Raw genomic sequence first — 27,451 nt, 5'->3', positions numbered from 1 at the left:
GATCCGTCCCTGACTTCATCCAGCCCCACCTTTTACCAGCGTCCGTCCGTCCGTCCGTCCGTCGGCTCGTCTCCCCCCACCTCGCCTTTCGCGACCCTTATTACACGTCGCGGCTCAACTTCATCAGGGGGATGTCGCACCACTCTCACGAGTACCAGCATTAACCTACACACAGGGGCTACGTCACGTGTACATGCACGCTACGTGGCAATGCTAATGTCCAGGAATGCAACCGTGTATGTAGATGCGTCTGCAGTATTTCGCGATAATGGTGCACCTCGGGTAGGGGCGAAACGCCTCGTACCTTGCGCAATGTAATTATAATTTTGCAATATATATATATATATATATATTATAAAAATATAATGCAACCTCGCGTGTTTTTCAGCCACATACTGGATACTTGCGAATCACACAGATCGGGAAGCTTTCGCTATGCACAGATTACATCTTATCACATATGTACATAATGCGGTATTAATTAATATTGTATATATCGTTATATATGTTCATACACGCAGAAAATTTTTCTCGAATAATGTAGAATACTCATAATAAAATTTACTAGATTTGCTAGGTTCCGGTAAGATATACGCGTATTCAACCGGAAATTAATATATGACAATAAAATGTAATAGTTTGATCAGACACATCTTGTAACCTAAAGGTAAATAAATTTGCCATACTAACAAGGAAATATGAGAACAGTAAAAAAAGTCCCATACTAGTATGTGTATATTCGACGTTGTAGCTTGAATTGCCAACTTCACATGTCTTGGATTGAGCGTTGTTTTTTAAGACAGTATAGGAAAAATATAATCTAGAATGGTAACTATTGTGAACTGTATAGAAATATTCGTTGCGTATCTGGCAATAGTTTATGTTCTTTATAGAAATGCGATAGTAACCGCGATCGTGGACGACGGAAGGCGCGCGGCGCGAGCGGCAACGTGGGCTCGCGCGGCGAGAGGATTCGGCTCGCGCCCGCTACGCGGCGCATCGCCGGTACATTCTCGCGTGATTAAGATTCAACATCGACCTTTATATCTAGGGCAGCTCGGCAGGGTCCCTATAGCGTTCTTAAGTTCGCACGTGGCGGACAGCTGACCGCCACAGCCTATAACGGCAACTTATTCAACTTATGTTTTTTGACATGACTGCAACCTGCAACAAACGTCTCGTTTTTTGTTCATCAGCGATATTCGGGATAAGACACAATCGAACAAAATATAATTGAATCATTCGTCTTTAAATTAATGTAGTAAAACGCGCTCTCGAAAGTCCCATACTTGATGGAAATATTTACTTCTGCGTATAGTTTTATTTTTTGCTCTCTAAATTTTCCTATACTTTCTTGAAATCTTTTGCATATTATGACTATATCCTAGCCGTGCAAGATTAGTATGGTATTTACTTTGTTCGTGTATACTTGTATTTACGAGAAAAATTTTCTGCGTGTATTAATATTTGTCAATATCATGGATTAGAAAAGTAAAACAAAAAGAATAAGCACATTATTCTCCGAGTTGTTAGTTTTTATTTAAAAAAACTCACAATACTTAGAATTCTCGCATTTTAATAATAATAATATTAATAGACGTACGAAGAAATAGAATAAAAAAACAGAATTAGAAATAATTTCAAACCAGTTTTCTTTTTTTTTCTTTGTTTCAGATAAGATGCGCGCATTACGCAATATAATCCATATGTATATGAAAAATCTCGTAAGCATGTATAAGACGATAAACGGGTACAACGGGATTTTTCATTTTATTATAAGTGATTGTGCGGTCGTTGAAAAATCAAACGACATCGCACGAAACACTTTTTGCCAGGGACTTCGTGATTTCGCGCATGAGTCACGGGAGCGTGTCCGGGCCATTAATCGTTCGTAATTTCATTCAATTTAATTACCTGGCCAACGCGCTCAAACCGAACGGGACATTAAACCGTCCATACCGAACGTAGTGTTTGCATTTTAATACGCGAGACGGATGTTCGCGTAACACTTTCGCGTTACCTAATAATAGGCGCGTAACGGGCGCGTCCCTGCATCGGTTAGCGGCCAATAATTAGCAGCCACGGATTGTATCTGCGTCGTCGCGTTCTTTCAGCGTACTCTTGAGTACTGCGTCTTACAACGGACTATCGTATAGCGCGTCTCAAAAAGTTTTCTTACCTGAAACAAATAAAAAAAAAAAAAGAAAACTGGTCAGACGCGAATCATCTCATGAATGGACCATGGTTATGTTTCGAAAACTTACTTCTCCTTTCTGAGGAGAGGGTGAGTTCTATTCTTTTCACAAATACATGAAAAAAATAGGAACCAGTGATATCTCAATGATATAGAAATTCGCTGGCAAACGTTTCTTAATTACTTTATATTAATTGTGTAAAAATTTTCGCCCTCATCCCTCGGTTGAACGGGATCATTCTCATTCAACACAATCTTTCTGTTGAATGATTCAAAGGCTTTGATGGACGACAGACTCCGTATTACCGATGCGTCGTGCAAATCCGGAATTTCATCGTCGATAAATTTTTTTTCCCTTCCGATCGATAGGTCGATACAAAACCAAAATAATTTGATAAATGCATGGGCCATTGCGCGTAATGACAGCCTCTCGCTGCGTTTCGCTCCGGGCGTCACACTCCGCCGGCGTCACACCCCTTCCCCCCTTCCTCTCTGGTTTTTTTATTTTTTCCGCCCAAAAGGTAATCCAATCGAGAACGATGATTGAATTATTAATTGAATGACGCGCGTGGCTGGGGTCACACGCGTGCTGCCGCGTATCCGACCTCTCTCTCGCAACGATGAGACGGTTGCTCATCGCGAATAATTCGTCGGGCTTGTGCAGCTAGTGCCTTTTAATGCGTCTCGAAAAATGTATCGACAACCGATAAACCGACAGAATTAAATTTCTCCTCTTTCCCGTGCTTTTACTGCAGCGGCAGTACGCCAAAAGGCAGGCGCGCGAGCGCGTACGCGAAAATAGGATTTCGTTTTAAATTCCTGGCCGTGCGTACGATTTTCAATTAAAAATTTATCAGCACGCCCGATGAATGTATATCCGATATTTCTTTCGTTATATATGTAATTATGACAATGCGCGTTCATGTCGGACGGATCGGATATCGCGTATCGGACAAGCCGAGCAAGGTACCTCCTCCTTCTGCGTCCCCCGCCCCCCGACGCGACGGTGCGTTCGTTCGCCCGTCAACGCGAAACTCGCCATAATCCGCGAGCTCCCGTTTCGCGTCGCACCGTCGAGCAGATTCTCTTTCGGATCGACTTCGGAATTAGCGCGGGCGCTCCTGAGACGGATGAGGCGAGACAAGATGCGCGAGACGAGAGGACGAGACAAGAAGGAAAAGGAGTTAAAAAAAAGGGCCACGGGTTCAGAGATGGTGAGCCATGAAGGGGGGGCTTTGTCTCGATCTCGTCGACGGCGGCCTTGAATGATCTCGCCCTCGGAAATTTGATCGACACCGGTCAAACGGGTAGACCGGACTTCAAACGTGCCCCTGCCGCTCTCCTCCCCCTCCCCTCTTCCTCCCGCCACCACCCTTTCCTCTATCCCTCTTCCCCGCTTCCGAGTTTTGTTCAAGTGGTCGGACATTGGTTGGAAGTCCGTCTCTCGCGGTGGACAGAGAGAAGATGACGAGGTAGAAGAAGCGGCAGCGATCCCGTCTACCAGGGAATAGTCGGGAGACGGACGCGACGGCGTGGCCGGAGTAACTCGGAAAGTGTCAGAACGATAATCTGACGCTGGCAACGTGATGGACAGGACGAACGGTCCACTTCGCCCTCGACTCTCACGTCTTCCCGCCGTTCCTTTTCCTTCTTCGTCTCCGCCCGTCTCCGCACCTCCGCTAATGCAAGACACACCGGGCTGGTATTAAATACCGCCCGTTTTCACGGACGAAATATCTGTCCGTCTCCTTCGCTCGGCGAATAAAACACGCAAATTTTGGCGCGTCGCAAAAATTTCAAGACGATTTCAATCTCGATATGCGATACTATATAAATAATTTATATAAAAATATATATAAATATTATGCACCTTAGTTTAAGCATTTCAATATTTACAGTGCGATCCATTAACAATTTTGACGCAAGTAGACTGAGCCTGAAATAAGATTAAAATCTAGATCTTACGTCATTATACTTGCTGCTACCTCATACCTGCTGACATCGTAACATCGTCATAATCTTCAAGAATCAGCATTATAATCCTCGTGTCGAATAAGAAATAGAAATTTTATAAGAATAATATCGCGCTTTCGCGAGACGGCGCCAATTTTAAAGCTCTTTGTGCCGCGCCGCTCTAAAACGGGAAGATTAAACGCGGATTAAGTACTGACTTTACGGCGCTATCCGCGGAAGCGAGATAGAGTGCGTATACACGAAATGTAAATAGGAGCGACGGGATAATAATGAATGTTCGTGGAATAGTAATGAGAGGCAGATGCGCTGATAAAGAGGAGATAAGAAACGGAGAAAGTACGTACGCACGTATCTCAGGGCGACGTGTACATGAGTTACAAAGAAGGGGCGATCAATAATGCTCTTTTATAAAACGTACAGCGTGTGACTTAAAAGAGAATTTAGACGTTGATTTAAGCACGCGGCTAACGTGATTTATCGCCGGCGCTGGTTCCGCAACGCACGACCCGTAACATTTATTGTTCTTCCCCGGAGCGTACGTACGTATCGCCTTTTTTCCCTCCTTTTCAGAAATTGAAAAAGAATACGCGGCCGGGGAGCGGACGTTGGCGGGCGGTGGAGAGAGGAGGAGAAGGGAGGGAACGAAATCGGAGACCATCGCAATCCTGGGAGAAACCTTTCGCTTCGACGTCGCCTGTCTCGTACGCCTGACGCGGCTGTCGCGACGAACGAGATCAGGATTTATCCGCAAAGAGAAGCGGCTCCGCTTGCGTGCGCCGTCGTGACGGATAACGCGAACGAGAGTGACCTATGAGAAGAAGACGTGAATGTGAAGCGGATAGTGGAAAATAGAGATCCCGTGTTTTGCAATACTGGTTAGTACAGCGAGTAATTCGACCGGCACGTTTCATCGAATAAAATAGCGGACGCTGTCAGTGACTTGGCGATCTCGCCGAAATGTCAGTTCGATCTTGCGAGACAATTTTGCGCGTTAGCGCATTTGATTCGATTCACCGTTTTCCGCAGCGAGCCACGTGTAAGATACGAGAGGAGGAGGAGGAGAGTCGCGGCAGAAGGAAATAAGATAACTCGTTGAGAATTATACGCGAGGCGGTAACGAGAGCTAAGCGCGATCCCGGCAAGTGATCCATTTTCGAATATATTAATTCTAGTCTCGTCACGTTCGAGTCATCGTCTGCTGCTTCGGTGCGAGACGAAAGCCAGGTGCATCGGGACGGATCGAGGTCGTCGCGACGAGGATGTTAATTGCGACGCGACACGACGCGACACGTACGGCAGGAGCGAAAGCGCGAGAACGTCTCCTCTTCGATTCCCTGCTTCTTTCTCACTCGAATCGTCGATTGATCCCGACGTAGTCAGATTGCATATAATCGAAATAATTCACACCGAGCGCGATTGGCCGGGCGCATATAACGCTTCGTCTGTGTCTCGTAGTGGCTGAGGAAATCGCGCATCGCGACGAATAGGTCAGAGCGATACTGTCGCAATTTTCCTAATTACAGCGAATGAAAGAACTACACTGACGCATCGCGTGACAAGTGCAATTAATTCACGTTACGTACGCGAGATGATTCATGGCTGACACGAGCCGGATAGTAATTCTTTAGGGATTGTATATAGCGGCGAGTAACAGCGCGAGTAACAGTTCGGCATCCCCACATACAATATTCGATCCTTTCGCACACGCGTATCAATGTAAAATACCGTAAACCATTATGAGCTTAACTCTATAATAATGATCGACGTTGAGGATCTCCTTTCTATCTTCATGCGGACATGATGTTAGTCTGACGTGTACGACGTAAGTCTCTCATTTGTAATATTAACGCGAAGCTCTGCAGCTTGATAAGCTTATTATTTATAGAATCAGGGTCGAGTACGATGACCCCCGCCGTTGCACGCTGTATCCCACGTCGGGGTTTTGAAAGCGGTGGTTTATGACTTGAAAAAAGAAGAGGAAGAAAGTAGTGACTCTCGCGTCACCTCCCGACATTAGCGTGGATTCGATAACTCCCGGCCGCCTTACAAGGACAAATGCCGTGAGTCCTCCGGCGCAAAGGGTACCACCTGCGCACTTTCGGCGGCAAGTGCGGGGGATCCCATTGTGCCTTCTTTTCAGTGGGCTCACCTGGAATCACCAGCGGCGATAAAATCTAACGAAATCGGCTGTCCCGTGGGGAATTAAAAATGAGGGTGGAACGCCCGCTGGCAAGAGGACCGTATTATCCGAGTCGTCCTTATCACGCGGCCTCGCATAAATCCAGCCGGGACACGCGAGTGTCGTGGCTGCATGCCGAGGATTGTGATCGCGCGTCTTCCTTAATTTCGCTCGCTTCGAATGGATTCGTGTGAGAGGTAGCGAAGTATGCGCGCGCGAGAACCACCGTTGAATAATTTTATTTTAAAAAATTCTCGCCCGTTTTTCAATACCGTGCAATGAAAAGACCGCGAATTCCCTTTAACGCCAAGTTATAAGCATAAAACACCGAAGCTATCCGGCACTCTCTTGGCTTTCCGCACCTTCTCAAAGAACCATCATGAACGATCCTGAAACACCGATGAATTTTTCTCCTCCGTCCAGAGAAGAGTGTAGTCCGTTATTAACCCGGGCGCCCGCCGGAACGACCCGGCATCGCTCAACCGCTCGAGTCGTCTCCGCGCCTTTCTCGACGACTCGTCGTCGATCGCCCTCTCTAAATATCCTCTCCTTCAAGACGATATAGCGATCCTCGGTAATGAGTTTATAAGAGCGATCGTTAGTTCTTTTTTTAGAACGAGCGTCATTAATCGTTATTGATAATTGCGTTCGCTTCAACAAAAATTGACAAGATGTCAATTATAGATGCGGATAGAAATGTTCATTAGACTATCTTTGATTCATCCTGGTTGGACTAAAGACTACTTACACGAGAGTTTTGAGGAGTTAATTAATTCTGCGCTTTTCGCGTGATAGGATTATCGAATTCGTCGAACGAAAGAAAATACAAACTATATGTTACAAGTGTAAATTAGAATGAAGATAAGTAAATGTACAGCTTATAGAGAGAGGTAAAGACGTATCTCATGTATCGAGGTAAGAAGTTCCAATAGAATGCGATGAAATAAGCGAAAAAATTTTTTAAACTTTAGGAAGATGTGTTCCATAGAACGCATCATAGAACGATATACAGCATATAATAAACACGTAGATACGCGCAATAAAGCGTATATAATAAACGCATAGGTACACACGGAAATCACATTGCTAATGTAATGAGCCAACCATATACAATTTAAGATCCCCGGTCTAAAGCATTACCATGTGTATATCGTATAAACCCATCATCGAAGAACATAATTCTGTTTTTATCCTAATTAACGTCGCGCTTAACTGCCTGCCACGATCTCAAAAAGAGAATCTCGTTTCAGCTCCTTCGAAGAGATCATTCATCGGCACTATTTATTTTGCGGCTATTTCTCTTGAAGCACGACAGTTTTATAGAATTGATTATGCGTCACGACGATTGCGCGAGCGTGAATTAAATTTGTTGATAATGCCAGTGTAAATGGAAATACGGTTATACACGGATACGCGTGCTGTCCATTCAAAAAGTTATAAAGTAAACGTTGCAAAAAAAAACTATCTTTTTTGTAGAAAAAGTCATAGATGAACTGATTTTATCGAGCCTAAGTGCAAGAATTCTGGAATAAGGAAATTCTGAGATTTTCAAAAAATTATAATTCTTTTATCGTCTTTTTTATAAGGTTTGTATTATTATCACTGACGTAGTCAAAGATCGCATGTTTATAATCAGTTCACATATCTTGCGCTGGAATCAGTGCTAAAAGAACAGGGAATTTTATAGAATTTCAAAAACTGATCAAATCCCCTCGAGTGCATCGGCAGTGCATCGATAAAAAATGACGACCTTTTAGAAATAGATACGCGCGCGCGATCGCGAACGCAAGGATACGAGACTCGTTGGCCGATCCACGAAGCTCGTGCCGTCGCTTTCACGCGATCACCATGTTCACCCGGTCCTCCTACGACCGTCGACAGAAATAAACGATACGTCTGGCAATAAATATCACGGTATTATAATTAAGCTAGCGGCAAAAGGGTATGGTGCACGGGCAATGTGTGCGAGACACGCGAGACAGAGCGAGCCGGGAAGCAAATAGATAGATCTTTCATTTGGATGATCTCTGATCCGGAGCCACTAAGACGCGAAATATAGAAAATATCTGCTTATATGTATTGATAACTTCGAAGATCGATCGTTTATCTCTTTATCTAGCAGAAACAAAGAGGGTTTATTTGTGAAAACCATCTCTTTCTGGAGTGCAGTAATAAATGTTACTTGTCTATTTCTTTACAGTTAATACATCCAGTGATAAAAAAATCTAACTGTTTACATGTAGATAAGAAAAGTTGCACTTATATCTTCAACAAGATCTAAGAAAATTAGCTAGAAATGTTAAAAGAATTAAGTCCGCTTATACCTCAATTTATTTAAACTATTGCAATAATACAAAACAGTTAACAATATAAAACGACGAGGTAAAAAGATACAATTTCATTGAGTATCTCAGCCATGAATATGAATCATTTTAAACATTTATTCAGGCATACTATTTCAGCGACAAACGATTTAACAATGCCTAGTCGTATCTAGCTGAACGAGGAAAGATATATAGGAAGATAGTGAAAGATATACAGGTTGATTTGTTTAGTCTGCCACGGGGGGCGGAATGCATCAACGCCACTCAAGGAGGCATTGTTTCAACGCCGCGGTGCAGCGGCGAAGACGCCGCGGCCTGGACGTGGGCCGAGGAATGTAAATCGATGGGACGTATTCGCCATCGCGCGCTAATTTAGAGTCGAGGAATGCGCGAAGTTGCGTACTGTCACCCCGAAAATTCATCGACGACGTCTCTCGACCGGCCGTGCCGTGTCTCACGTGTGACGCACGCGAGAGATATAACTAGTCACACACATATTGCACGTGCATCCTCTCCTCTGATGCCGGCGCGTTCACATCGCCTGTCACGCCGCGCGAAGAGCGGAGCGAGCGGTATAAGAGAGCGGAATGAATCGCTGCCACTCAAGGAGCAGCCGTCGGATGCGGCGGATGGACTGACAAGGCCGAGTTGGAACGTCGTGACGTTGAAGACGCGATGCTGATATACGCGTCCACTACCGTGATGCGCGCAACCAGCCGCGCTCGACAAGCATCCCGCCGTTCTCCCCCGAGTCCACCGCGAGGAAACCCTCTCCTCGCTCTCTTCTTCGTTTTTATCTATATAGAACGCAGACGTGTGCACACACTTCCTGGCCCCGGCACGACGCACGCACAGCGAGAGATATTACAGGTTCCTCGCGCGGGAAGCCTTGCGCGGCATATTAAAAACGTTTTCAGGAACCTGCGTCTAAGAAAACGATTAAAATAAGCCATCGGTTTCCCGTGGAAACGTCAAAATTAAAACTCGCGAGTCTCGCTGGAAGTCCTTCTTTCTCAAAGCCAACAGCGCGATAGTCATCCCCGCGGAGGCCGAGTAATTGCATCCGACGTTACATAAAATCTCCGCTCGAGTTGCTTGCGAGCGAGATCAAAAAGTGTAATCGAGATACGACGCAAATGCGAAATTACCAATAATGCACGATGGACCACGCCGTCTGCTCTTAAGATCGTTCTTTATCAACGGTTTACCTTGTATAGGAATGTATTACGCGACGGTCCGACGTTTCTTCTGCATAAGTCGCCTCGGCGAGGATCTTGCTTTCTCCTGCATCGCCGAAGAAAACGACGATGATGAAAGTGTCCTCGATAAATTTCCCAATCTTGCAACGCGACGTACGAATGTGGCCTTGCCAGTCCGTCAGAGTACAGCATTGGCTTTTCGAGTGGCAGCAACCGATTCTGCCCGACTATGCTGCTCGCTCGAGCGCTTGCATCGTGTCAGATGAAGCGATGATAAGTGAATGTTCTGTCGATGCGTATGCACATGAGTTGTCGGCACTTACAATCGTACATACTTACTCGGCGAGGAGTAAAAAGTGTTCGGGGTATTATCGAGCGCCCCGTGAAATCATTGGGATATTTCGCTCGATATTGCGCCCGTCATCGCATTGCACATCGAGTTCTCCCTCTCATCAATTTTTGCGCTCTTACACTTTCAATCGCGCAAAGATCTTCGTTTTGTAATAACGCGAGAAAAAATCGTTAGATAATTATCCACGTTTATCGTAATTATTGGAAGGGGAAAACACAGTAACTCGTTAGACAGGTCGGACTAGGTCATTGTGCGAATTTTCCCGCGAAAACTAAACGTTTCCCGGTAATGACGTGCCCGGTCGTAAAGCCATCACGATAATTATCCTGAACTTTCGACGGGTACTTTCCGACGCACGACATATGACCGGCGTGTTATCACGTTTTATCGTACTCGCGGGATGAGAGAATCAATCGTGCGCGAAAAGTCGCGCACGTTCGGCCGGATTTTTGCGCTCTCCGGCATAAATCGCGATTTTCCCATCGCGCGTTGCACGCTCGCTCGAGCGTGGCGGAGAACCAGCACCTTGCCTCGTCTCGCCTCACCTGTGGTTAATCGTTTCGATATTTAGTTTTTCTCGCGTTATATTAACCGAGCGATTCCTCCCCTCCTCCCCTGACATTACGTAATTCTACGATGGTGGGCTTCTCTCAGGTTGCCAGCCTCCATTAATTAAGATCGACAAGAGTGCGTGCGTGATCGCGATGACGCGCTCGGGGTTTCAATTCGCGCAAACTTGCGTCTTGCATAAATAAGTGCACGCGAGAGCGTACACTCTCGGCAATGAACTGCCGGCGCGCCGGGGGTTAACTGTACAAATCGTTCGCACATTAATTTCCGCCGAAGACTAATTCCCGATGCGCATATTAAGCAATAGGAGCGTGTCGCTCACGGACATTGTGTGATTTCGCATTAAACACAAGATCATTATGTTCGAATAAATGAACGATATATCACTGTCGCGCCGAGCCATGCGTCGGGGCGCGCTCGCCGGGAGATGACGTTGTTAATCAATCAGCCGGCGCGAGGGAGATCGCGATCCGATCTAAACGATCGCCGCGGCATTAAGACACGAGGACAGCCAGTTCCTTGGACTCGCGCGGCCTAATTACGCGTTCAAGCTGAGCGAGAGAGAAGAGAGTCGAATGTGGATGCGAGACCACCCCGTTAACCCGTCCCGCAACGTCGTCCCCGGGTCGAATCAACCCCCTGAACGAACCGCCGCAAACCGCTTCTTGTCGGTCGGCAGCCGCAGCCGCTGCCGCGGACGACTAATATCTCGTTCTTTTGTTGCGCTTCGCGGCAATCCGCGTCTGCCCGCGCTTGCGACGAATTTCGGGCTGATTATTCGAGGCGGTGGAATGATGTCGGTCGGCCGGATTAAAATGCTCGCTGGCTACCGGAGCTAGAAGCTGTAACGAGGACTGCAACGTGGCGGATGTCACCCTCGGGGAAGGGCCCCCGTCCCCTCATCCTTGCTGCTTTCCTTCCGAAATCGTGCCGTATCGCTGCGTGCCGCTTCATATCTCGGCTGACGTTGCCTTGGTGCGTCATTAGACTTTCCATCTCCACCGCAGGAGACGTACATTTTTCACTTTTAACGTTAGCGTTTCGTAGAAATGTTCTTTCTACACCTAGTATAATCTAAACCTGAACCTGAACGCCCCTAATCTAAACCGTACTCTCCAGTTTAAAAAAAATATTGATACACGTAGCTTCACACATAAGGCTAATATATTCCTAGGACGACAGAGAACGAAGGAACTGTGCGCAGATCACAAAGTTAAAAAAGTACGTAACATCAATAATAAAAGATGCAATTATAACGCGATCGAATGGTACGCGTCGTATGGCGTCAATGAAATCGGGTCAATTGAAGTTGAAAAGATTGAGCAATGAGAAAAGGATTGCAATATAACTGCATATGCGACTTGGGAATAATAATCTACACGGCGGATTGCATCTTTTTTGCGTGCGTCCATGCTGACATATAGTCATGCTATATCATCAACGACAGCTAACAAGATTCGACTTTCTATGTTATAATCGAAGATGTCACGCGGCGAACGACGAATGTTGCCGCGCGAAAAGAGGGTCGTTTTCTTGGTCGGTAATAATAATAAAAATTCATGCGACACTTTATGGCCACCATAAAACACAAAAAGCCAATGAGAAATGCAGTTGTAGAGAAAGAAAACGGGTACACACAAATTACGACGAGAGACAGCCGACCAATCATCGTTAATCGTATTATAATGATTATGTAAAACAGCACTTTAAGTATTGCAATAAAAATCTCGACACATATATGGATATTTCAGTAAAAATCTAGTTTGTACACACGGGATAAGAATACGAATTGCACGACATACAAACTTTATAAGCTTGTTTCGTGCCTCAAAAGACATATTACAAACAGTTAAATAAATATTATTACGCGGTGATTGAACAAGTTCTCGATCGATTGCAGACGCGTCTAATAATAGATCGATGATCGTACGAGGAGCCGTATATAGAAAATAACACTGACTTGCTATTATTCAATTATAGACGGCGGACTTCGGCTCGGTATACGCATTGTATAAATATCTTTTTACTTATACTTTCATTCGCGTGTTGCGCAACATGCAAAGTTACACGTCCTTTTTTTTATACGGATGTCGTTCGCGAATCTCGGTGAAACCCTGCGCGGGCGAGAGTAATGATGAAGTAACGTCACCTCGATGAATATCGTCGCAAAGACACTCCCCCCCCTCCCCCGCCATTCGGTCGAGTAAGGACGACCAGTTCGAAAGTGCGATGAAGAGGTGATCGCGAGCGCGTCGCTTCGGGGTTCAGAAGCGGAAGAACGACGGCCGCCCCTGGAAGACGCCGGAGCGACGAGTCGGCCGTTAGCGCGTTTTACGGCGGCATTAAGCTTCTCTTAAATGACGCACGCAAAGTGCTCCTGGCCGCCCCCCTTCCCACCCTCTCTCACATCTACCTCTGGGCCAGGACGCTAACCATCCTGGTCCACCCACCTACCCGCCAAGAAGCTGCTTCCTGTCGTGCGAAATCACCTTCTCACCCAGTCACTTCGCACCCATCCTCGCCGCCTCTTCCCTTTCCCGCCTTCTCCTCCTCCCGGTTTTAGTATCTATCTGTCCGCGCGTACAGATTTAAACCGACAATTTCTTCCTGCCTCGGAATGCCATTGACGGCGAAACGGTGTTCTTTACAGCCGAAAAATTGTTACGTGTTAATCAACGGGAAATATAATGTTTCGTGTTGGTAGTTGACACGCACTTGGAAATTCTTCTCAAGCAAAACAAATCGACGGCTTTTAAATATAAAATGATGATTAATGTTATCTCCCCGAATTGAGATTCGATCTTTTACCATGACGTATCAACAATCATAGTTTGAATTGTGAAATACGGAGCAAAACATGAAGCTCAAGCACGCAACATGATCTATGTACATGACATACTTACTTGAATATCTCCCTACTATAAGATAATAATAGTTCACGTACAAAATGATGTCTATTTGTATTTATATACCTGTCGAATAATGACCACGATCATATGTTGCTAAAAATAAAAACACAGCCGGATAAGATGATAGTGTCTATTAAACCACGACAATAAATTACAGTTTGACAGCTAGTAAAGCGAAACAATAATTATTATATGATTACACGACAACTCAATCTCATATCTATTCTATTTATAATAAATTTAAAAATATATTATTTTTGCTGTTTTACTTTTTCGTTTCATTTTTTGTTCATAATTTACCGCATTTAAAGATTTGCAACCTTTATTATATCGAAAATGCGACCGAGAGATATAAGATGAATCGATAACATCATGTACTTAAACGTTCGTGTAATCTGTAAATCTGTTTCGTGTAGGCCTTCTGCATCAAATTACCACATTTTACTTTCCTACAAGGTATTATTACGCGGTCAATAACGTGTACTTTGCGGATGCAATTGAAAGCCTGCCCCGCCTGTACACGTAAAAACTTGGCGGGAAAGTCGAATGACGTAGACGCTGAATCGAGGGGTGCCAGGACAGTCAGTTTGTATAAAAGTGGATCGAGAGAATACCTGCGACGAGAGATCAGACGTCGGCGTCGCGTGTGCGCTTGTGCACGTGCACAGGGGAAGAACACGCGCGCACGGAAAACACGGGGAGCCGCGCGCGCGCCAGGGCACATAAGTCCATCCCCAGGGTGGGCGGCGGGCCGCGTCGGGCGCTCCCGGAGTATTGACAGATATTTAAATGAATATTCCTCGGCTGTTAGGGGTCTCTCTTTGAAATCAAAGCAGAAGGCACAACGGTTCATTTAGACGTGCGCCGATATCCCCCGCCCGCCGACCGGCTCTCTCGGTGGATACAGAATTTCACTTGTCACGTCGTCCGCGGGTTATCGCCCAGCGAGACGATCGCCGGCCGAGGGTGACACGGGAAGGTTGTCTTTCGTTTGTCGCACGCACGCGGTCTCGTACTTTTCCCCGCTTGCGACCTTATTACGAACTTGTCGTACGATATTTCCCATTTTCAAATTATTAATCTGATTTTTCTTATTCCTTTCTAATGAAACGCCTTTATAGATAGGTAAGATAAAAAAGGTATAATAAATTATTTCTACATTGTAATTAATGATGATTGTCAAATGGTATGATTAGAGTGGTTCATGAGGAATATACATGGCCAGGAAAGATCCATCTAGAGTATTCTCTGAATTATGCAGAATCAAACATTATGACTCGTAGCAGACGGGAATTATAGTTTCATCGAAAAAAAACGTATGTGTGTTTAGCGAATTTATTGATCGAGATAAAACATTAATACGCTGATGATAAGCTGGTGGTAAAATGTAGGCTGGTTGAAACTGGCATTTGTGAAAAATATGAAACGGCGAGGAGTATAAAATCACCATCAATGACGCGAAATTAGAATTAATGGGCCTTCTGTAAAGTGAAAGCGCGGCTGCACCACTTGGATATGCTTACGTTGGGCCCGCAGCTGTCAAGTAGAAAGATTTACATCAACGGAAATATAAATTATCGTACCGGATTGACAGCGATTTCCCGAGAAAACCTTAGCTGCGGTTTCATGTTAATTTATCTTTACTTCAATGTGACATGAGAAAAAAAAATGAAATTGTATTTTCCTAATTGTCAAATAAAGATATGATTAAATGATGTATGTACATAGCCTTGTCATAAAACGCATTATTAAACATCTCATTTTACAACAACCAACATGGTGAGGATTCTTATAAAATTCCAAGATGTTTTCAGAAAATTGAAAAAAGGATATTAAAATTACCCTTACATGAGTTCGTTCATGTAAAATAATTATTATTACATTGTATACAAAATGTAATTTAAATTACGAATTCTGAGAAACATTAAATGACAAGTAAAACTACTTTCCCCAAGTATTGCAGAGGCTAGCGCATTTTTTTTCTGCCAAAAGCTACAGGAAAAAGGCTCGTATTCCGGTACCAAGCTGATGACTGATAACCCCAATCGGTCGCAGTGCGATAGCAAAGAGGAATTTCCGCGCTCGGTAAATGTACCATAATCGAGCGATGAACACGGCTGCCGTATATTTTTTTTCCAGGCGATGAGAGCCGGACGAGAGCACACACGCGGCAATAAATCCCGGCCTGCACCGCTAATTTTCACGGAGCGCCGTTGCATGCATCGTACCTACGCAAAGCGTGCCCACACGATGCCAGGCAGGTGCATCTGCATCGTTATCGCTAGAACGCGGACGCGGACGAGGATATGCGCGCGACGGGGTCGTGGTATACTTGGAACGAGATCGGCGCTGTTACCGAACCGACCAATCGTGTCCTTGTAATTTTTATCGGAGCGACTACGATGACACGTTTCGCGCGAAATTTATTGCCGTCGTCGACACGACGGTTGTATCTTGACTACGAGACGCACGGCCGGGCACGAGTGGCCTTTTCAAGTACCTCCTGATGTATTTCGCTGATTAAAACACGTTAATTTTCTGCTGTGAGACGCATTTTTACGACGACGGCCCTCCGCGAAATTACTAACCATTAAATGCGCACGCATCGGGATGCCGTGGGATCCAAAGGGAGCCTCGTAAATTCCTCGGTGCCCGTTTCATTTTAATACTTATTTCACGATATTTATTATTATTCTAAATACGTCGCGTTCGACGCGTTCCTTAAAAGCGTTACTCCGTTACGGACGCGAAATAATTATAATATCAAGTCGAGCCGAGAACGAAAATAAAAAGACAACGAGAAGAACACATTGCGGCGAGAATAATATTACGAGTCGCAATTTGATCGGAGAAAGTTAAAAGCTGTTACTCTTGAAAACATATATATTCTTACAAAAATAATTTCGCGCAGATGTTGTTTTGCTCGGTAAAGGGATCAAGAACTTCATATCAAGAATTAAGTATGCCGCGCAAATGTATTACGCAATAACACAAGTACTACGAAGCTCCGTGCGATTATTATCGTTTCTCGAATTTGTGAATTTCAATTAATACGGTTCAGATCATGAAAATCCCATTAGGGCTATGATTTATCCTTAATTGCCAGCGAACTTTCGACGACACGTAAATATTTCTTCAGTTATATCTCCGCCGACCGATTGCCATCGCGTACCAACGACAACGATATTTTCATTAAGCGAAAATCTACGATGAACATCCTTTTCAAAAGCGACTGCGGAGAGAATCTCTTTACGAAGTTCGTCCGCGGAGAATTTCTTCGTGAGCTGCATTTACAAAGAGTCCAACTACGAGGTACATTAGTCGAGATTATATCCGGCAAAGGAAGTCGACCAACTTTCGAAGACACTGTTGCAACTAAATCTCTTCGAATCTGGCGACGTCCAAAGACGTCGAACTTCTGCGGAGTCAGCAACAAATACACCAAAATGCGACAGTGATCGTAAAGCGAACAGTATGCACCGCCGAATGAGATATGTCTTATAGATATGTATTCCGTATAAATATGTATAAGAATGAAAACAACCGAGTTTTATCTCTTCAGCTGGCGCCAAAATTCTTCGTAAAAAATATAAGAAGTCTCCACGTGGACAATCCGTAGCGTATTATATCACGCGAGCTTTCAACATGAATTTATTAAACGCGAGATTTATTTACCACGTAATATCATATTATAAGTAATTAACTGGACGACGTAGAAGAATGATACGAGAGCGTCCCGGTAATGGATTTAGGACAAACAGGCGTTCTCACTATTATACACTTTACAGATATATGAATGTTTCACGAGTAACATTAGTTACCTGAAAATATTAACAATCGCAGAAACGTGATATGCTCGAAACAATATTATTGCCAGCATTAGAGATATTATCGCAAAAGTATGTTACGTATAAGAAATAAATATAATCAAATATTTTTATTAAAAAAACATATATCACAGATATATATTTTCCATTAATATTTTTTTGATCGCAGCTTTTTAAATATTTGATATAAATATCTCAACGTTCTTTTTATTAGGAATTTAATTGGACATAGACTCGTGAAGTTCTTAACACATTATACGAATGTGCAGTTCGCTGCGAACCAGCTCGCAATAACACACGGATTTCCGGCAAGGTCTACGATCCGAGAAATCGGAGCTGATTACGCGTTTCAGATAGGTCGAGAAAAGTTGCCCGGTTATCGCTTTGCGGCTCCATTTCGAGACGACGTTCAGGCGACGTAATGAGTTACGGCGTCACGTTGGATTTGCAAGTGAGACGAGTCAACCAGTTGCTCAGTTTGAATTGTCTTTACCTTTGGGCGGCCGGTTACACAATGCCGCTTTCGATTTATCGTTCGATTTATTAGTTTCTCCTGTCTCGTTAATTACTTTCCCATCGCAGGAATTCTGGCACTGTAAAGCGAATGACTTTCGCGCGTATGCACGGTACAAGTTACATCGAATTTGCAAGTAAAAAGAGTTCAACCAGTTGCTCCGTTTGCCCTGTTCTTCAACTCGCGCAATTATTCCTGTCGAATTTGAGCTCGTTGTTCGATTTGCTATACTCTTCCATTTGATTGTTTATATAATACTCATCATACTACACAATTGTCAATGAAATCGTATACGTACAAACATACATTTACAAAAATTACAAAAACTATGCAAATATGTGTGAAGAGACAAGAGAAATTATATTATTAATATTTATTATTGATACGAAATCATCAATACAAATCAATGGAAACGATTAAAGTGTGCATGTGTGCATTACCGTTTTCTTCGTAAATTTATTAAGATTAACTGATTTATTATATTTTGCTCTTTGCAGGAAAATTCTGTTTTATTTCTAAGTCAGATTATTATGATATATTTAATAATATTCATTATTTATTTTTACTTTATATATTCGTTTATGATAAAACCCGCTCATTGCATGTCATATATCAGGATTTCTTATCTCCTTAATTACTTCTATATTGTGACGTACAGGAAAGAGCGAAATAGAATATCTTCCGTTATAGGCTCACAAAACTGATACAAAAAGAAGAGCGGCAGGATATGTTAGCAGATATCTATCATACGATCGGGTGTAGCAGCTGCGCACCGGTATTTTTTTTAAACACTATAATATTAACGCTTTAATAATCATATAACGTAGACCTGTATGCCAAGATGGTGTAAGATGACAAAAGAGGAGATCGCGATGGTAAACTTACGTCGTGTCTATGTCATTCAGTAGAATCGACAGAAAGGTGCAAATCGTTGTCTCTTAACAGCATCGAAGAATAAATCGCAAATGTAAATTTGTGAATCGTACAGTGAAGTTCACTTTTGATAGCATACGTAACGGAATATAATGGCCGTCGTACGATGAGATGTCGTTTCATGCAATGCGAATCCGAGTTGAAAGTCGTGTTAACAATTTGAGAGTGACGCACTGTATACCTCCAATACATGTATTATAATTTTTACATCTTTTTCAACTTAATCGACACTAATTAATCATATTACCTGTTGGTCAGGAATGCGGTAATAAACGTTACGCGTTTCCAAGAAACGATACCGCGTTCTGATGTGGAGACATAAATCGAGAGGAAAATGAGAGACAGAAATCATGATTTACCGAGTTCTTTTCAAGGTAATAGATCGAACGTTACTTAAGAACATCACAATCGTGAAGTATAGTCCGATCGAAGGACATATGAGCAAACCTCAGTCGATATCTGTTCGTCCAGAATGTCATTTATAACACTTGGTCGCGCTTATCGATCCCCCCCGCACGTTACCGATCGCTTTTGCTCTGTTATTCGCTTATAACCGTCGTAAATATCCAATTTATGGCTAGGCCAGACCGGTCGACAATAATCGGTTAATGAGACGCAACATGTACATGTTTCCCGGTATTTATAGCATTACACGAACTCATCCACGATCTTCGAGATTATTGAATATCTGGATCCCATCCCATTATGTTATTATTTTTTATCTTATCCGTAAAAAAGTGAATACCCAATCAACTTGACACTTTCGAAATAAAATATAATTCAAACATGATTCAGAAGATATTCAGGTACGTCTCACTTGGACACCTAATACTACAGTGCACGAAAAAAAATAGCAGAGGAAAAGAAGATTCCAGTTAATTTTTAAAAAATTCTACAATTGTGAAACCGTGTGTCTTGCAAAAACAAGCATCGAATCGTCTAAACTAATATTTCCAAGTGGCTACGAGTGCGGCATCGGTTAATCGCCGATCGATCTCGCTTCTTTCCCGAGCGAGCGGTATACCGCTACGCGGCACGCGAAGAGAAGCGGTATCTCGTCGGGACGTGAGAAGTACAGGATGCAAAATAAAGAATAAAATACGTGCGTGCGCGTGCGTGCGTGCGTGCGTGCGTGAGATGTTACATATGGATATTTACCGGTAAGGTTATCACCGCGCTGCTGCGGCCATCGGAAAGAAGGCCTGGGCTGCTGCTTGCTGCGCATATCTCCCGTCCGGTGCGGCGGCTCCGAGCCGCTCGCTTTTCAAACGATCGGAGACCACTACTTACCTGAAAGAGAAACAAGATAGAACAGTCAAAATCTCGCATCTTTAAGTTATGCTTCTTGGTAAAGATTACGCAACGTCTCGGTGATCGAATAATCAGATTCTGACAACTAGGCATCGATTTATGACTAGACATTAACATAAAGTGTCGTCTAAATTTTTGAAACTTTCCCGGCCGTTCTTTTGTGAGGACACAATGTAAAACTAGAAAAAGAGAAGAAACAGGAGCCATAAACGAGCAAGGAAACGAAAACAATAAAAAAACTTAGGTGGGCCGGCTATAAGTCAATCATCTCTGCAGTGTCCTGTTACCCGAGATATCTTATGACGCGCAAAAATGTTGCGCAGTCAAAATCGGATTTACACAGCTCAAAACAATACACAAAATCACAAACACGATAAATCTTATGTATTTCAATACTGCTGTCTACCTGGTCTCAGGCTGTCGTAAAAAACTGTTTCTTGTCAGCTAATGTCAGTCCGAAATCCCATCGATAAATTTACCGCATGTCGTCGTAATTTATCTTATATTTCCTTAATTGTGTCGTATATTAACATTGTACATATATTAACATATATATTAATGCATTTTAAAAAATTTAAATCACAAACTCCAAACTGAAACTACTTTCCTGAAACTTTCAATTTTTTCAACGATTATTATTAAGAAACTATTGACACTTTAATATTATATAACCACCATTCTTCTTAGTTTAACTTCTAGTATATATAGAAAAAAAAGCATGCAACTTTTAAGACAGCTGATATTGAATGAGTGATATATCGCCCGGCAAACGTTGATAGCCTCCTAAGAAAATCCACGCTTTTTCACGGTGAATTTCCCAATCGACGCGATGCTCTCGTGATTCTCCGGGAGGTGGTGAGCCACCCTGCTCGACGGGTTTTTACGAAGGGTGCCAAACCTAGGATCGCGTCCCGCAGCTCACCCCCTCACCCCTCCTCCGCCCCCCCGTCCCTTAACCACCCAGTACCGACCATCGTAACCAGCCGTATATCTTTCCGGCGTACGCCCTCGAAAGCGGCCGCCTTTGTTTCAGATATTTATGAGGCGTTTTAATTCGCACGCCGCGTCACCCAACCGACTGGGGGGGTTGCCGAACGGGGACCGGAGAAAGAGGGAAGGTGCGGGGAAGCAGGGGGGAGGCGAGCGCGGGGTTTCTGCACGGCGTGACGGAGCGGGGCGCGAAGGCATAATAGGCATAAGGGTGCCCCGATAAAACGCCAACTCCCCGTCTCCCCCCTGCCTACCTTCCCTTTTCCAGACGTAGGCCATAAGCGCAAACAAACTCTCGCTCGTATATCTCGCCTCAATGGTTTCTACGTCGGTGCGCCAGGGGCGTACTGTATCGTGCCACCGTCGCCGTCGCCCTGCTTCACTTTTCTGTCTTCCCCCCCCCCCCCCGCCTCCGCTCGTCTCCTTCGTCTAAAAACCCTTGCCACCCTCTACGCCCATTCTCGACCCTTCAGGCCAAGGAAATTTCTTAACCCATATATTCGGGCAATATATCGCTCGACCGGCATCTTACCGATTTACCGTAACATTCTTTGACCGGTGAGATGCGAATCGAGCTACTATATCCCGGCCTTCTCCGGATTATTGCTCGTTACGTAACCCGAATAAGCGAGTTTCCCCGCTTCGCTTTCGACGATGTTACGTTAACGACCCTCCAATCTGACATTTGAAAGAATTATTGGATGATATCTTTTTCGCGTGATTGTCTTAACGACCTCTCTGACATATCCTGCGTTGACTACAATTATTTTCTGTAGATATATCTTAAATGGGGTTTCGTTTATAAATATTAATGGATATCACAAAACAACTGTCACAACTGTGATTGAAACTTGTAAATTAAGAGCAGGTGAGTGCATAAATCTCGAAAATGTACAAAATCTTGAAAATAAATATGGAGCAGACATAAAATTAGACGTGAGAATAATAATTTTATAATTATATCTATTATAGGTGATCTGTTAATATTAAAAATGCAAGACGTAATTTATAATTCCTCCCTACTTCCTATTCCATAATAATATATCTGAATATCTCTCATATTAAATTTTGGAAATGCTTAGCAAAAAAGTGGAAACTACTTGAACATTAAATTGGACGTTCTGCTGACTGCGTTATATATCTTGAAATAGGATAGCTTGGATCGCGGTGGAGCGTTTTAACATTTTTCTCCATCGCACCAGGGCGATCAATTCAAAATACAATCGCCAGTACGATCGCATTAATGACTTTCAACTAAGTGCACGTTTTTAGGAACACACTACATTCGTCTCCCTGATCCACGATCCTAGCCTGCTACGTCCCTTTACAACAACACCGACGTCTCCGTCCACCTTCCACGGTCTTCCACCAGCAACCACTTCTGCCTCACACTCCCCCTCAGCCCCTTCGCGCCACGACACGCTGGAGAGGCAGCCGCACTCCTGCTCATGCTCTTCTTTACGTGCAGGCGAGTTTAACAGTAACAGTACGTCACCCTGTCACTCTTTCCCTCCCTCTTCCTCCCTCAATCTCACTCTCGCCCTCTCTTTCTTCTCTCCTCGTGGCGTCTCGTTGTATCTCCTTTTCCCGACCGTTCTCGCTCTCTCTCTCTCTCGCGCGCTCTCCTTAACAGCCTTCACTCTCTAAAAGCCTGGGTGTGATCTATGGCGGGACGTTGCGTCACTCGGGGAACAGATGCAGGGCTCGTATATTACTCGGCCATATCTACGAGCAAGACGGCGAAGAAGGGAAGGGGGCGAGGCGGGGAAGGGGGGAGGGGGGAATGTAGAGAGGGCGAACCTTGCCGCACGGTCAAAAGAATGGCGAACGTCACAAATCACTCGGCTTTTGTGTGACATCCAACCCTCGCTCGAATTTTTTTTCTTTCCCGGGGTAAAGAAAATTTACTTGTTGACGAAGAGATTCCTGCTAAACGTCAGTGTGCCCGTACGCGAGGGGGATTGTTCTAAAAATTGGATTTTTCGTCGCCATGGAATTTCGCCTTGCTCGATGAATGACGCCCATCGAAGGCGAAAGAGCAAGTTTAATCTTTCGCGAGTGAAAAGTCCATTCGGACCCCGACGTCGCTTTAATTGCGTCAAAAACTAACGTCGGATCGAAGTTTGCGCTCGCTGCGAAGACGCGAATGTTTTTACGAATGTGAAGTAGATTATGTGCGCCGTCTCGTCAAACGTCGAACAATGAGCGCCGTCGCGCAGCAGCGCGTTCTCCAAACTTCGCAAATTGCATTACGTTAATACTGTAGCAGCGTTTTAAAAACGTTCCGTGATTTCGTTTATCAATACAACGAATTTTTCAAACTGCCGAAACAGACAAGAGAATAATAACGACGCTTTGTAAACAGGTGAGAGCGAAGAGGATGACGCCACAGTTTCCGGCTGACAATGAGAGACAACTGCGTGCGCCCGGCACGTTTTGACTAACGCGACTTGATAAGACGCCGGGACAACCGTATCTGGTGTGCGCAATCGAAAGCCTGTCACTCGACTAATTAGGACGCCGCCCTCGATACATATCGCGAGACACGAGTGCGAAATAAGTCTTCACTTTTCGCGTACGCGCGGACAAAGGAACGGAAATGAACGAAACGCAGCAGCGAGGATTCCACTTGCTCCGCTTCACGTGCGAGAGAGCGTCTCGGTGTACGTGCGCTCGTGGAAACACTAGCCAGCTGTCTACGTTACGAGGGGGACAGAAGGGGAAGAAGGATCGAGAGAGAGAGAGAGAGAGGCGAGAGAAAGAGAAGCAGAACGAGAGAGAAAGAGAGAGGGACCGAATACGCGCGTCGGTGGAGTAGACGCTTCCAGAATCTCATAAATCAGGTCAGGGTTGGCGACGGGGGCGGCTGCCGCGGTGGTTGCAGCAAGGAGGAAGCGAGGTGGCTACGATGCGGGAGGGTTGTTAGGTAAAGGTCGACGCACAACAGTCCCATGCCGACTTGCGCGCGCACGCTCGTAAAATGCTTGGCGCCAATTCCATTCAACGGCATGGATTCGTATGACGGAGGGATATCTCTCGAGTGGGTCTTCTTGAAAGCGTCGACTCCGCTGTCGCGTTTAACATGGAAGAATAATTCACTGCGGACGAATATGCAGGTCGACGCGGAAATTAGATCTCCCTGTTCGAAGCAGCTGCAAACCAGCATGGTTTATTCTAAGTAGACATTATTGCAAGCCAGATAAATCGCGCGGCGTATGATGGCGAAAAGTTGGGGGCTACTTGAAAGTATATCGGAAATTGGCAAGCGCAGAAATTGGCGAAGACGCAGAGAATAATGTACAACTATCAATGCGACAAAGTGTATTTTATTACAGATCTGTCGAGGATAAATTTAAGGTTGACTTGTGAATAGTTTAATAAAAGATCGAAATTTATCATGAATATCAGCATCGCGTTTCGCGGCATATCCGGGAATACCGTTCACGTTACTTATTATCGTCACATCTGCGTAATATTCGCGACCCGCGGCAGGGTAAGGCAGCCTGAAAGCGTAAAAAAGAACTCATACACACGCGACGATCGATACATGAGACTCGACGAAGCGGCGTAGGGGCAGGGGAGAGAAAACAGCGACGTCGGAGGCGATTCGGAGGGACCCCAGATGGAATCAGTGCAGTTCGGAATATTGGAAAACGTCGGTCCGCGCGAGAAGCCGAAGGAGAGAAAGACCGGAAGACGGTGGAGTACGAGCAGAGCACTATTTATGACGCGTACGTGAATTCTGAGAACATTGGGGATACGCCGTGTTCGCGTCACACCATCACCGTAGAAAAAGAACAACGAACGCTCTAAAAGGGACGTGAACAACTGGTCCGAGGTTCTACGTAAGACTTGCGCGAGGCGCCGGGATCCGGCGAACATGAGCGCCCGTGTGCGATTCCAAGTTTCGCAGCTAACGACGATAATAAAGTGAGAGCGTGCCTTAATGGGAGGTGATAATCAGTCGCCGCTAATCGAAGTCTCTCTTCGTAATCTTCGACAGTCTTCCGGGTCGTAAAATTTGATTGCTCGCGTTTACTCGCGAGCACGAAGCACGATATAGAAGATGACTTCTCGAAGTCTGGTAACAATTTCTGGGAGCTACAAAAATATTCGCGAACAAAGATATGTTAAAAATACAAATAATCATGCTTACTTTATGATGTATAATTTTTAAGAATTTAAGAATATTTACAACAGAGTTCGTGACAAGTGCTAATGCTTAAGCGCCATTAATTCTCGTTGAGTCGCGTTAAAGTGCATCTCCGTTATTTTTACCGAAACTTCGAACTTTAAATGTTTGTGCGCAAGAACGAAAGAAATGCAAAACACGCATCGCGAAGTGAGAGCCATCTCCAATAAAGATCGAAAATGAAAGCAGGAGGGTGGAGTATGGGCCCGAAATAGCGGAACGTCCTCGACGCTATCGGGCGTTAAGCGATCTCGAAAATAATGAAAAAGGAGAGAGGTTCGTAGATTCGGAACAGTGTCGCGAACTCCGCGGCATCGTCATCGTCGCGTTAAGGGCGTCCGGCAGATCAAAGACGCGAGATGCAGGGGAGAGGGTGAGGGGGACTTGGTGCGCGGCGGATGGCATCCGATTGATTCATTGGACGCGCGTGTCTGGTTTCAATCCACCAGAATAGAAACCGCTCCCTCGGCACGCCAGACCCGCGGCTAATCCATCCAGCGTCTTTATTGCTGCGCGACATTTATAAAACGTCGGGTAAGAGAGACGAGGACTCTCCGCGATCGCGCCCATTCGTCACCGATTATAAATCGTCAAGTTCTCTCTCGTTCTTTTTCTCTTTTCCTTTCTCAGCCTGTCGGACGTCGTTGCGACTGTCCTCCTTCGCTTTATCGCAAAGAACGACGCACCCATCGTCGTCGTCGCTCATCGCGACGACGAGCGACGACGCCGCGCTCGGATGTGTAAAACGAAGTATTAGCTGCCATCTCAGCTCGTGTTTTAGACTGACTAAAGTTGACGCTTAGTACATGAGGAGGAACAGCCTCGGGCGGAATCAACGAAGGAACGAATTATTGATATCTCGTGCAACAACACCGCCAAGATAAATTAACTGCGCGACACTCCGGTAAACGTAGCTTCCATTATGGATCAGACAAGCTTTGATTGGCGAAGACAAGACGATTGTATCGCGATGAATTGGCTTGATACAATGGACGCGAGCCATAGACTTGGCCCACGGATTCCTAGCGGATCGGATTTCAAGCGTTACTTAGCTTTTCGGGCAATATAGTAAGTGATATGTGGACATACCTTCTCGCGGCACGGAGGTTTAGCACGATTTACAAAGGTTTCGTAGTGAATCGAGTTGCAAGTCAGGTACAGAGACACAGAAACGTTGAAATTTATGCTAGCTCGCGTTACAACAGAGAGAATAAGGAAAGCAGCTGTATAAAACATTGATAGAATGACCAAAGTAGAATTGATGATTGACCATATGTCTCCTGATAAATGTGACTTGAGTTAATAATATACGTATCTGCCGAGCATCGAGCGACTTTCTTAACATATATCGAGCCGCGATATATGATTATTGCAATATCTAATTTATAGATCTTAATTGGGGTATGTTTAATTTTTGACATTAATGATAAACACGTTCGCATATTATTTGATGTACCAGTTTAACGTACGTATACAGATAATTTGTAGATTTCATCATTATAAATCTCCTTCTAGATTTCCGCCTGGAAATATTTCAAGCAAGATAATCGAGGGAAGAGAGGCCTGTGATCGCGTATGCTAATCCAAGTACACAACCGGAAAAAGTTCAGGTATCGAAACGAAGAAGCCATACGGTCAGCAGGTGAAACACGCATACGTAAGTCTACGGCGTTTAACCATCTCTATATTAATCGTGTCGAGTATGGAAGGGAATCGTAGTCGATAAGAAACGTATTATATTAGAAATAAGAAACAGGAAAAAAATGATAACAAACTTAAACTTTTTCTGAAATAAGGAAAAAACTTTATAGTATTGTTTCGCCCGATTATTCGCACATCTCATGAATTATAATACCCTAGTCACTTGACTGCAACCTTCCTTCTATTACGGAAGAGAAAACGTAAAAAAAAAACCGAATTAATCATTCGAAGAAAAGACGAGAGTGTATCCGCCAGCTGATAATTATATTCGCGCGAGTAGTT

At 44.4% G+C, this 27,451-nt stretch overlaps 1 protein-coding gene across 5 annotated transcripts in view; it reads right to left on the bottom strand.

Moving 5' to 3' along the window:
• LOC112453572 (protein tiptop) overlaps nucleotides 1-27,451 on the bottom strand; it is a 149,042-nt gene that overhangs the window by 30,378 nt on the left and 91,213 nt on the right. For 3 of the 5 annotated variants that reach the window (XM_025014384.1, XM_025014383.1, XM_025014385.1), the window contains one exon: nucleotides 20,134-20,265. The exons of 1 other annotated variant lie outside the window; for it this stretch is intronic. In XM_025014384.1, coding sequence (XP_024870152.1) covers nucleotides 20,134-20,200 — 67 coding nt within the window. In that variant the 5' untranslated portion in view covers nucleotides 20,201-20,265. Of the gene's footprint in view, nucleotides 1-20,133; nucleotides 20,266-20,692; nucleotides 20,711-27,451 lie in introns of those variants that run through there. One more of the 5 variants, XM_025014386.1, reaches the window with a different exon arrangement.

This window comes from Temnothorax curvispinosus, unplaced genomic scaffold (genome assembly GCF_003070985.1).
Source record: "Temnothorax curvispinosus isolate PA1 unplaced genomic scaffold, ASM307098v1 QBEX01004528.1, whole genome shotgun sequence".
Classification (NCBI taxonomy): domain Eukaryota; kingdom Metazoa; phylum Arthropoda; class Insecta; order Hymenoptera; family Formicidae; genus Temnothorax; species Temnothorax curvispinosus.
Note: the sequence above shows the minus strand (reverse complement) of the source record. Positions and strands in the feature narration are given on the sequence as shown.